General features: G+C 44.3%; 1 protein-coding gene across 1 annotated transcript in view; it reads left to right on the forward strand.

Moving 5' to 3' along the window:
* Nucleotides 1-12,106, forward strand: part of arnt2 (aryl-hydrocarbon receptor nuclear translocator 2) — a 102,323-nt gene that overhangs the window by 70,972 nt on the left and 19,245 nt on the right. The window contains exons 9-12 of the mRNA XM_072381123.1: nucleotides 4,273-4,349; nucleotides 6,146-6,280; nucleotides 7,497-7,571; nucleotides 7,917-8,068. Coding sequence (XP_072237224.1) covers nucleotides 4,273-4,349; nucleotides 6,146-6,280; nucleotides 7,497-7,571; nucleotides 7,917-8,068 — 439 coding nt within the window. The remainder of the gene's footprint in view (nucleotides 1-4,272; nucleotides 4,350-6,145; nucleotides 6,281-7,496; nucleotides 7,572-7,916; nucleotides 8,069-12,106) is intronic.

Raw genomic sequence — 12,106 nt, forward strand, 5'->3', positions numbered from 1 at the left:
GCTACCCTTTGGAGCATGAACTGCCGTTTCTCGTTCAGTGGCCATGTCTCAGCTGTGCTAAAAATGAAATATTCTCAGTCCCATGCACAGCAGCTGTTTTATGTGACCAAATACTGGAGTGGATTCGTCAGAATTTCTCCTCAATTCAGCTGTGTCTCAGGAAGCCTTCTCCCTTCTTACTTATATCTCAAGTTTCCTTTCAGTTTGGAGGTGAAATAATCTCATGTAAGAAAGAATTCAAACCAAGTCCCTTTCTTTGGAACTGCACTGATTACTCTACTTAAAGCCGACGTCACCTACAAATATTGTGTATCCAAGCCCTGATCTTTCCTCTTCTTTGGTTCTATGCACCTGTATTGATATCAACATCTGTGAGCCAGGCAGATGCTGCTTCCTGCTCTGCCCACCAACCACATGATATATTACTCTGTTTTTCACACCCTCTGCTCTCCAGGAGCTAGGGTTATTGGGACTAAACTTCCAGGAGGACTCAGCTCACTCCTGTCATCAGTCATCCAAGTGATAATCCACTTGGACACTAACAGCACAAGCTGCCAGCAGTCCCAACTGTTAAAGGAGGACTTCAGCCACATTTCAACTTTTTACACACTGTTGTATTATCTCTGGTCTACAGGTCTGAGTACTTCAGCAGAATCCTCAGGTTCCACATCTGGCTCCAAACGGCCTGCAGAGCTTTCAACTTCCACTTTATTGTAAATTTCAATTAGTTCTGGAATCATTCTTCTGTCTTCAGAAATGATAGACTACACCCAGAGAGGACCGTTTTCTTTTCAGAACCTGACCTAGCTCTAAACACTGCTGCTCTCACTAGCTTCCCCTGCTGGTCTTTTCTGTTGTCAGAACTTCACCAGAACATTCCACATTAAGACCATCAGCTTGCATCTTTACCCTTTACAGGGGTTGTGTTAACAGTAATGAGTTAAATAACAGCAGTAACTCCAATAAGCCTACCTCTGTTTCCTCTGTACCAATGGAAAGCACATTAGGCCTCCTGGGTGTCATAGAGTCTTCTGTGATTGTATTTGCTAATACTAACTGGATGTATATATATGTATAATTTGTGAATGATGACAGTGTTTTTAGCAGCTTCCTGTCTGCTTTCAGAACACTTCATAGTACAGAGACAGTGCTTGTTCAGGTGACCAATGACTTCCTGCTGAGTGCAGATAGAGAATAATCCTCACTCTGAGTTCTTTTAGATTTAAGTCCTCCTCCATTATTTAGACTCCAGGGTTGAAATGAATGATTCATTACTATTAGTCTCCTATCGTTATAACACAACCTTTTCAGTCAGTCTGAATAACTTTACCTCCTCAGGGGCTCAGGCGACTTGTGGTGTACCACAGGGCCATTCCAAGTGCCGTGCATTGAAACTGAGAACATGCAGTGCCAGAGATGCACACATCAGCCACACTTTGTGCAGTGTTTGTAGAGACAAGGGATAGAATGTGCTCGTGGATGTCAAGAAGCCAAGTGGAATTAAAGGAAAACACAAGAAACTTGTGCTGAAGAAAAAATGGACCAGGCTCAGTGAATAACTCCCTATAATCCCTATAGACCAGTGACCAGTGCTGACCAACATGTCATTGGGGTCATCAGGTGGGAACCTCATTGGTGTTTCATCTAGTTGGACCTATGACACCTGCAGGAGGCTACACAGTGATCCCAGAGTCACTCCCCTAATGCCATCCAGTGCTCCTCACACCACAACAACCATCTTTTCTTCCACAACCACAACCTGCCCCAGCCTCTCACCAACTGCACACCAGTCATAGCGGGGTGGGATACAGACCCTGGTTTGGATAGGGGGTAATGAAAGTAAAGAGGGTGCCAGAGGTGGAGGCAGGACAAGACATACGAGCAGATACAGCAGACAAACTCACCTAAGCAGTCCTACAATCATTAAAAAGGCCAGCAAAAACAAGGCCATACAGGCCAACTCACTAAAATGGCCGCATGGTTTCAGAAGCCTCACATATGCCACACTCTAGAGGGCTGCATTGGGATTGGGTCCCGCCGGACGCAACTCAAATCTCACGGGAGCAGGCGGTCTGAACGTTGCTGCGGGCAGCTAAAAAAAACAAAACTGCGGGATCGGGATGTAGCCTAGCGACAGGATGTCAATAAATGATGTGGAAAGGAAGCTCAAAGAAGGTCTTTACAGCACAAAGACAAAGCAGGGCAAGTCTGACATCTGGAGAAGTTTCTCTATTGTCCGTGAATCTCTTCATTAACAGCCTATAAAATGACGTGTTTTTTCTCCTGCGGGACGGGAGAAGACACAAAATCAATGCATTTCTATTACTGTGGGGGCATAAATTCTCACAGTTTTGCAGGCAACAGACTTTGCAACAAGTCCTCTTCATCCTGCTTCCACCCGACAGATCCTAACTTTCCATCCTCGCTGCTCTGCTTCTGCCCCCAACTCCACAAATAACTGATGATGATGATTAAAGTCAACAACATTGAGTTAATGACCTTATTTTAGGCCACGCAGGAATGTGTCTGGGTGGAACACACACATTGATTTATAGTTCACTTCCTAGCACTAAAAATAATCCTGTGGAATGTTCTGGACACAATACTGCAAGCAAAGGCCATCAGGCAACACATGCACACAGACTCATGGATTACAGATGGCTGAGAGGGACACATTTTGAAATTCCACATCCATCTCACATGGAGCGCCGTGCTTTCTCTGCCAGATGGCCTGTGGTAGCAGAGAGGAATGTAGCCGCCAGTAAGGATGAAGTCTCTGTCTTTTTTGTGGAGTGCAGCTGAGTGAAAAAAACAATCCACTGTGGTTTGTTAGATTATCCTTGTTTATTTAGATGAAAAACTTTGGATGTCTGCTTTTATGATATGAAAGAAATTCCTTTTTTTCTTGCTGGTCCTTAAGAGATCCTCTCTTAAACCAGCTCTTAAAAATGAGGTGAATCCAACATTAGAGCAATTATATAACTATGAACATAAACTGAGACCAAACACAGAAGCAGTGAGTGAAAAACTAAGTGAACCCCTGACCCCTGATTGCTTAATTTGCTTTTAAATCATTTTACTTCTTTCCACAAGTCTTAGACATAATTTTATTCTTTTTCTTTTAAGTAAACCAAGACTTTTTTAATCATTTTTATTCTTTTTTTACAACTTATCTGACGAGCCAGCGACTCCGTGTGCATGTCCTACACACAGCTGAAGCCTTTAGTGTCTGGGCACCTAGCACTCAGCTAAAGCTAAATAGCCTGGAAAGGTGCTAACCATCAGATGATGTGTCCAAGCAACAATCTGAGGTTCTGAAACGGGACTTTATTGGATTATTAAACACAGTGAGCTCGCTGAATGCAGCTGTATTCCTCAGTGGACCTGTACCACCCGTCAGAGGAGGAGAGGAAAGATTCAGCAGGGTGTGGATGTCCACCACAGGTGTTGTTTTTCCTCCTGCAGTATTTCTTTTTTAGAACATCTACTTCTTCTACTGAATTACAACCACTAACAATGAAAGCTATATCCTCCTCCTCTGGTGACACTACACAGCTGAGTTTATTTACTACAAACCATTTAATATAAACATTCGACCATCTTTTTTGTTGCTGTTTAAAAGATGGCTTCAGATTGGCTTTGTCAGTGAATGGAAACGTGTCACACAGAGGCTCTTCTCATTTGTCCCCTTCGTTTCTCCAAAACAATCAACAACATGGCTGTGAAGAAACTGAAAATATAGCAAATATTTAAGTCAAACCTGAAGCCTTCCACATAATGAGGTACACAGTTTGTAAATTCAACAATGGTATCGGATCTGTATCAGGTATCAACCGATATGCAAAACCCAGTTATCGGAATCAAAAAAGCTGGATTGGTGCATCCCTAATACACATAAATGTTGATTGATTGAAAGACTCAGAACTTGTAACTGAGCAGTGACTGTGCCAGCCAGTAGATCAGCTGTCACTGCCGGTGAACAGAAGAGACAGTTGGACTGACCCTGTTTACCCTCAGCACAGTCTGAAAACAGCCTCCTCAAAGCTGAGTTTTCCAAATAAAAGGTGGAGGTGTTACTGGTTCATGTAAACATGTCAATTCTCAACTTCTCAAGAAGAAATCAAATAAAACTATTATAGTTTAGAGCTTCAGCCTTTACAGTCACTTATTGACGATGCCCTATATAGGTCTGAGGTCTGGGGAGACATACATATGTTAGTTTAGGTCTGAATGGATTGAATGTCACTAATGGGCTCCTTCCTTTTTCCTCAGGTATGACAATACCAGAGGAAGACACAGAGGCAGGCCAAACAGGAAAGTACTGCCTGGTGGCCATTGGGAGACTGCAGGTGTGTGTCAGTACAACTCTCTCTGGGCTTCATCTGAAAGGATATTGGTGCTGAGTAGTTTCCTCTCCTTTCCCACATCACTTTTCTGTCCACCAGGCTTTTCTCATCACTCATATGTTTCACCTGGTTTTGTTGCAAATACTGACTCCCCACCTCTCTTACCCTACCACACCTTTACTGTTAAACGTTTAGTGAATGCACTCACTGCCCAAAGGTCCCCACAAATAATTGGATGTGTGGCAGCAGTCACATGGTGAGGGCTGAAGTGTTCCAAATGTTTCTGGGGTCTTCATGTGATAACACACGTCCACATCAGGTGAACCAGACTTTTTGTTTAGCACCAAGTTCAGAAAATCTCTGAGTTGGAGTTACTGCTTCACATCGTTTCCTGCTGTCAGCTCAGGGTCAACTTACAGACACATAGGAGACCTGACCGCCTACACACCAAACTCTGACTCCTGCCGCATATCCTGCATCCTGTACAATCCAATCAGGGTATCATTCCTTCTTTCATTTTCAATTTCCAATCAAAAAACAAATAATGAAAAACTGACTGTTTATTTTGTTTTTTTGCTTTTCATTACAACACCAAAAACAAAAAGATGCCTGGTTTTTCATATTTCACTTTTAGGCTCAGATTAAAAATACGAAATGGAAAAACAGGCACCAGGACAGAATTTGATTTTAATATTTAGACCCGGAAGTTTGGTGAGGCTGCTCAGCCTGGGAGGCTGCTCAGCCTGGGAGGCTGCACGGCCTGGGAGGCTGCTCGGCCTGGGAGGCTGCTCAGCCTGGGAGGCTGCTCAGCCTGGGAGGCTGCTCAGCCTGGGAGGCTGCACGGCCTGGGAGGCTGCTCAGCCTGGGAGGCCGCTCAGCCTGGGAGGCTGCTCAGCCTGGGAGGCTGCACGGCCTGGGAGGCTGCTCGGCCTGGGAGGCTGCTCAGCCTGGGAGGCTGCTCAGCCTGGGAGGCTGCACAAGCACCCGACAGCAACCAATCAAATCGCGAGTGACAGCACAATCAATCAGCTCACCGGCACCCATCGACTATACAGTATCTTTGTAAATAAACTGGTTATTGAGCTGCTTGAAATTTTTAATTGCAAGTTACTGCCAAAGTTAGCTTAGCTAGTTTGTTGATACAAAAGGCATATTTTTTCAGTATTCTGTTAGCTACTTTCAAGAGTATCTGGAGAAATTAGTGCCTTGCAGGCTAATTATTGGGATAATGATGATTTCATATTGCACGTCATTATTCAGTCAGCTGCCTTCAAGGCTGACTGTAAAGATTAGTGCCTTGCAAGCTGATCATTATTTTTATTATTCCACATTCCTTTCTTTCTATAGAAGTCTATGGGAGTGTCGCCACTCTTTTTACACCACTCTGGACATATATACATAGACGCCACATTGACTGCTGCCGCTCTCTAGAGGGGTGTGCCTACATGGCGGCCATCTTGGTACAGTGCCACTGGCTCCTACATTACATCTATGGAGGAATGGTGTTTCTATACAATAAAAGTGATCATAAATCACTCAGTTGTTAAGCTACTTTCACAAGGTTTGTTTGTCAAACTTTTTTGGGTTTCTTTGGAAAAACGAATGATACACGGATTCTGCACACAGGTGCCACTCTGGAGTGTTTCCACAACAGTGTGGAGTGTTCTTGAAATGGACTGAAGGAGGTGTGGTGTGTTTCTTTATCACTGTGTGAGGGATCTGCTGAGATGTTCCAGCTCCTGATAAAACTGCAGCTCTGTCTCACTCAGCCTCAAACTGACTGTGTGTGCCTCCCTCAGGTAACCAGCTCTCCGGTCTCCATGGACATGAACGGGCTGTCGGTTCCCACAGAGTTCTTGTCACGCCACAACTCGGATGGTGTCATCACTTTTGTCGACCCGCGCTGCATCAACGTCATTGGTTATCAGCCTCAGGTCAGCTCAAAGTGATTTCAGGACCCAGTGCTGTAATTGGGACACATTTCCATGTTGCTCCTCAGATCTTTTCTGAGATGCATTTTAGCTTCTGTATGGTTGTGTTAGCTTCCCTCACTGTGTCATTTTAGTGTTCCTCTGTGACTTCACCATGATAGGTAGATGTTGAGACTAGGTGGTTGTTTGTTGTGTACCAACTGTACATGTGGGACAGAGGTACCACCAAAGCGCTTCACAGAGCAAAAGCAGCATTCAGACAAAACAGCCAAGGTAAAAAGATAAGAATGAAATGAAAACCACTTATGAAAGCAGTCAAAATGGTAATAATAATAAACAAAGATACATGAATAAATGGTTGTAATGAAACAAAAGACAAACAGAAAGAAAGATTAAAACAAGAAGATCACAGATGTATCCATGAATTAAGAATAGGCTCTTTCAAAGAGGTAAGTTTTGAGCTTCAGTTTTAAAGCAGGGAGGGTGTCAGTGTCCTTACCTAAGCAGATGGCTGGTTCCACAGCAAAGGAGCCTGGAAACTGAAGGCTCTGCATCCCATTCCAGTCCCAGTGATTTTTAGCAACTACACCAGAATGCTGACAGTGAAGTGTTCTTGTGGGGTGATAGGGGATAATAGTTTAATATAGAGAACATTAGGTTAATATAAGTATGATAGAATGATCATTTCATATAAGTGGGAGTTTGACCATTAAATGCTTTGTATGTCATGATAGTTATTTTGAATTATATTCTAAACTTTACAGGAAGCCATTGTAGAGAGGCCACAACTCCCATCATTATCATTACATGGACAGCCAGCTAAAATGGCACACAACCCTGTTACCATAATAACTTGTTTCATTGATGCATAAAGCTGGTTGTCATTAGCATAGCAAAGGAAATGTATGCCATGTGTCCTTATGATGTCCACAGTGTAGTATATACAGGGAGACCGGAATTGGTCCAAGTCCAGAACCTTGTGGCACACCATGGGGGGCTCTGGTACATATGGAGGACACACCATTTACATGTACAAATCTGTCAGATTAATATGATTTGAATACCAATCTGAAGTAGTACCCTTGATCCCGCTGAAATGTTGAATGAAATTAATCAAAATCTGCACTTTTGTGTACAAATACATTTTGTTTTTTGAATGAAGCTCTTTGTTTAACCAGGCCATGAGTTGCTGTGAACTGACTGTCGTTCTGTTTTGCAGGACTTGTTGGGGAAAGATATTCTGGAGTTCTGCCATCCTGAAGACCAGAGTCACCTGAGAGAAAGTTTCCAGCAGGTAAGATGGGACCATGGCTGTCAGTTTGACCCAACAGGCTCATTTGTATCAGGTGAACTGGTTGATACACGAAGGAGCTTTGAAGAGCATCCCAGGCTGACTGAGGGTTCAGTGTTTTTGGTTTGTGTCATAAAGAAAAGTGTTTCCTCACAGACATTTAAGTTGACTTTGCATGTCATGTGGTGAAATGTCCTGATATGTAAGCAGAAGATTGTAATAGGATGAATAAACGGCTGATTGAAGCTACTAACTACTTGTCATCTCTTTTACTCTTCTCATTCAGCCGGCTAGATAGTTAGAACATGTTAGAATCAGCAGGATGAATGAAGGACTCTCTGTCTGCAGGTGGTGAAACTGAAGGGTCAGGTCCTGTCAGTGATGTATCGTTTTCGGATGAAAAACAGGGAGTGGATGCTGATCCGAACCAGCAGTTTCACCTTCCAGAACCCATACTCGGATGAAATAGAGTACATCATCTGCACCAATACAAACGTCAAGTAGGTTCTTCATGCATCCTATTTTCCATCACTTAGTTGGGCGTTTTTAACACAGCTTCAAACAGCTGGGCAAACAATACACGTAGATCCAGTGGAGCATCACAAGACAATTTGGCAATTCTTTGCTCTTTGGCTCTGCCTGAGCCCGGCACATACTTTAGAGGCTGACAGGACAGGACAGAAGCTACAAGAATAAGACGACATATTATTATATACTATGATATATGTGATGACCGACATGTTCACAAAGAAATAAAAGCTTCTAATCTGCGATATAGTTAGCTTTTCTGATTGATATTCTGGAAGGATTTGAATGTGACATGTGTAATTACAGTGTCTTTAATTAAAGAAAGCAGAGAACATTTTGAAAGGCTGCAAACTTCTTTGGTTTTCATGTAAAATTAGCTTAAACTGACCAAATATTTTTACATAAGAACTTATTTCCATGTTAGTCTGAAACAGAACTGAGGAGCTAACTGAGGCTTCATCTGTGAGACAGATAAGGACAAGGTTAGAACTGATGCTTCAGTCTCTGATAATACAACAGGGATGAACACACTGCTGTTGTAATGTTGTGCATTTCCTGTTAGTCATAAACAGCACTGAAGTAAAGGTCTGGAGAAAATAAACACGTTTCATTAGTTTTATTACAGGAATAAACCACAGCTTCTGTCTCCTCTGATTTACAGCTGAAACAGAACAGAAGAAATGACCATATTATTTTCATGAATTTAAACCTGCATGTCAGCAACTTCACCGACAGAACCGAGCAAAGCAAACGGGTCAGAACCAGAGAGCTGAGCAGTTATTACTGACTGATAGCAACAATGAAGCCAACTATGGATCAGTCTGTCACCCTGTTTTTCCTCTGAGTTGTTCTCTCTCCAGCAGAAACATCCAACCTGATGTTTATTCCTGTCTCACATTATCTCTTCTTCCTCACCTCCTCTCATCTGCCACGGCTAGGTGCCGAGCCGACTCACAAAAAGGACCCATGAGCAGACGCAGAACACTTTCAGATTTAGATATAGACAGTTTATTTAGTGGTGCATGGTGTTGGAAGCCAGAGGGATGATCCGGGTAAATGTGGAACTCTGAGGGAGGAGGGAGATGGTTAGGGAGGAGCTGATAAGGTAATGGTCAGGTCTTAGTAGGTCCAGGTGGGAATCGAGAATGGAAGGTGAGGATACTGGCTGTGGTATGGTTTCTGAGTTGGCGGCAGGTAGGGGAAACACAACACAGCAAAGCAAGAGTGTGACAGTACTTGGGGCAGTTGTAGCTCAGGAGGAGCCCACCAATTGGAAGGTCAGTGGTTCAACTCCAGCTTCCCCAGGCCACATGTTGAAGTGTCCTTGGGCAAGATGTTGAACCCTGCTTTGCCTACCGAGTCGTCATCGGTGTATGAATTGTTAGGAAGCACGTAGTTATGCATAGACTAAAACGTGCTGTACGAGTGTGTGTGTGTATGGGTGAATGTGGCATTTAGTGTTAGAAGCGCCATGAGTGGTCAGCTAGATGAGAAAAAAAAAAAGCTATACAAGTACAGTCCATTTACTATTTACCTGCCCCCCGCCAAGCCACAAGACTCACCCCTCCTGAACCTGTTGAAGTCTGATGGATCCAGGAACGCTTATCCTGACTGTACCCCACCCAGACCACCAGGTAGTGTGACCGTGACCCCGGCGGTGGAACTCCATAATGCATGATGATATAGACTATTGCAAAGGGGCCGATGTATGTCGGGGCCAGTTTCTCAGAAGTAGACCTCAGAGGAATGTCCTTGGTCACCAGCCAAACCTGCTGGCCAGGAGTGTATTGCGGGGCTGGGACATGGCGCCGATCTGCTAGGTGTCAGTTGTGGTTAACTATGTGTAGCAAAGCCACGGCGGTCTGCTTCCAAATATGCTGGGCTCATTGGTGTTGGACTGAGGGAACTTCAGGGTCCCTCTCCTCTTCAGGAAACAAGAGAGGTCGATAACCCAGTTAAGCCTAGAACAGACAATTCAGTAGCGGAGGAGGTGAGTGTTGTGTACCTCTTCGAGCCAGGCCAACTGCCTGCTCCAGGAGGATGGTTTGTTCAATTCGGTTGTGGGTGAAAGGGTGGCCATCTGCCTCGACCAGCTGGGGTTTGAGGACAGAAAAGAGGGGACAACAAGCACCATAACATCATTCAATGGGTACCTGTTTAGACAGGAAGACACAAGTTAATGACAACAATAATGCCAAATGTACATCATGTACAGGGAGGCAAAGTGAGGGGTTATGTAAGAGGCCCCCCAGCAGTCTAGGCCTATAGCAGCTCAACTATGGGATGTTTCAGATTTTTTTGGCAGGGACACAGTGGAGGGCAGCCTCAAGCTTCTGATTAAGCTGCGCCGTCTGCCCGTTGGACTGGGGTGGTAACCAGAGCTCAAAACCTTAAAAACCTTGAAACCTTAGCCCCCAGAGAAGTACAAAATATTCGCCATACCTGTGAGATGAATTGGGGTCCCTGGTCAGACACCACTTCAGAGGGAATGCCATGAAGATGGAAACTTGATTTACCAGAAGAGTGTCAGGAACCTTGGACTCAGGACACAGGTGCAGGGTCAGTTTGGATTCGTAGAGATGTTTATTAGAAACACACAGAGCACAGCAAGGCAGGACGAGGATCTCAAAGCAGAGCAAAGTAAAGGCTGTGAAAGACCCAAGCACTCACCTCCGTAACTGTGGGGGAGGATGAGCGCAGCTATGAAATCTACAAAACATAAACCGCTCCAACTCAGGAGGGAAACAGAAACGCTATGAACAATTTAACTAAACAAAGACACGCTCTCCTAATGAGGCGGATTTAACAAAGGATGCACTCTTACAAAACAGGGGCTCTATGAAACTTTAACTATAAACAAAAATCTCTCCTTGAAAACAGAGGAACAAACAAGGCTATGAAACTTACCGTATAGAATAAATAAACTATGACTAAATTACAAACAAGATAGCACTGCAGGAGAATCGCTCACTGCAGGCTCGTGGACTCTATGGGTCAAAGTAAGGCTGGTAATGAGGCTCATGAATGGAGACAACATACTGGCACAAGACAAGGGAAACGCAGACTATTTGAACACGTGAGGGACCAAGGGGAACAGGTGGAAACACTTGGGAATCAGGGAAGACAATCAGACACTTGGCACGGGAGGAAGGGCAAGATACCTGAAACGAGAGGAGAAGGTCAGTGATTCTTCAAAATAAAACAGGAAATAACGAGACAAGACATGGAACAGAGCGTAAATCGTGACAAAGAGTCCCGGTTTCAGCAGATGAAGGCAGTTTGTCGAGGGGAATAAAATGAGCGACCTTACAAAAACTGTCAATATTGGTGAGAATGGTGGTTTTACCTTGCGAGGGGAACAGTCCAGAGACAAAGTCCAGGGAGATAGGAGACCAGGCCTGACCGGGGACCTCCAGAGGTTGCAGAAGTCCAGACGGTGATCAGTTCTTATTCTTACTTCTTGCACACGTAGTGCAAGCACAAGAAATAGTGTGTAGTAAGGAGTGTGATGGTGTGATGTATTTCAGGGTGGCAGGCAAACTTGGAGGTATGAGCCCTGTGGATAACAGTGGAGCAGGCTGCAAAGGGAACAACCCGGCGACCGGGAGGTCCAGTTTCTGGATCTGGGTCCAAGATTAACCATTGGCGAATCTGGTTCTATTCTGCCATGAGATACCACCCACTAAGCAGGTTGAGGGGAGAATCCGGGCTGGTTCCGATTCCTCTTTGGAGGCAAACTACCTGGACAGGGCACCTGGTTTTGACGTTGCAGGAGCCTGGACGCTAAGTAATAGAAAAGGTGAAACAACCAAACAAACAGGGACCAACTGGCTTGGTGAGAGTTTAATCTTTCAGCATTGTGGAGGTATAAAAGGTTCTTATAATCTGTACACACTATGAAGGCTCCCTCCAACCAATACCTCCATTATTCTAGAGCGAGTTTGATTGCCAAAAGTTCCCAATTGCCCACATCGTAGTTTTGCTCTGCAAGGGACAGCCTTTGGGAGAAG

Source organism: Leuresthes tenuis, unplaced genomic scaffold (assembly GCF_036924035.1).
Source record: "Leuresthes tenuis unplaced genomic scaffold, fLeuTen1.0.hap1 SCAF_2, whole genome shotgun sequence".
NCBI lineage: Eukaryota > Metazoa > Chordata > Actinopteri > Atheriniformes > Atherinopsidae > Leuresthes > Leuresthes tenuis.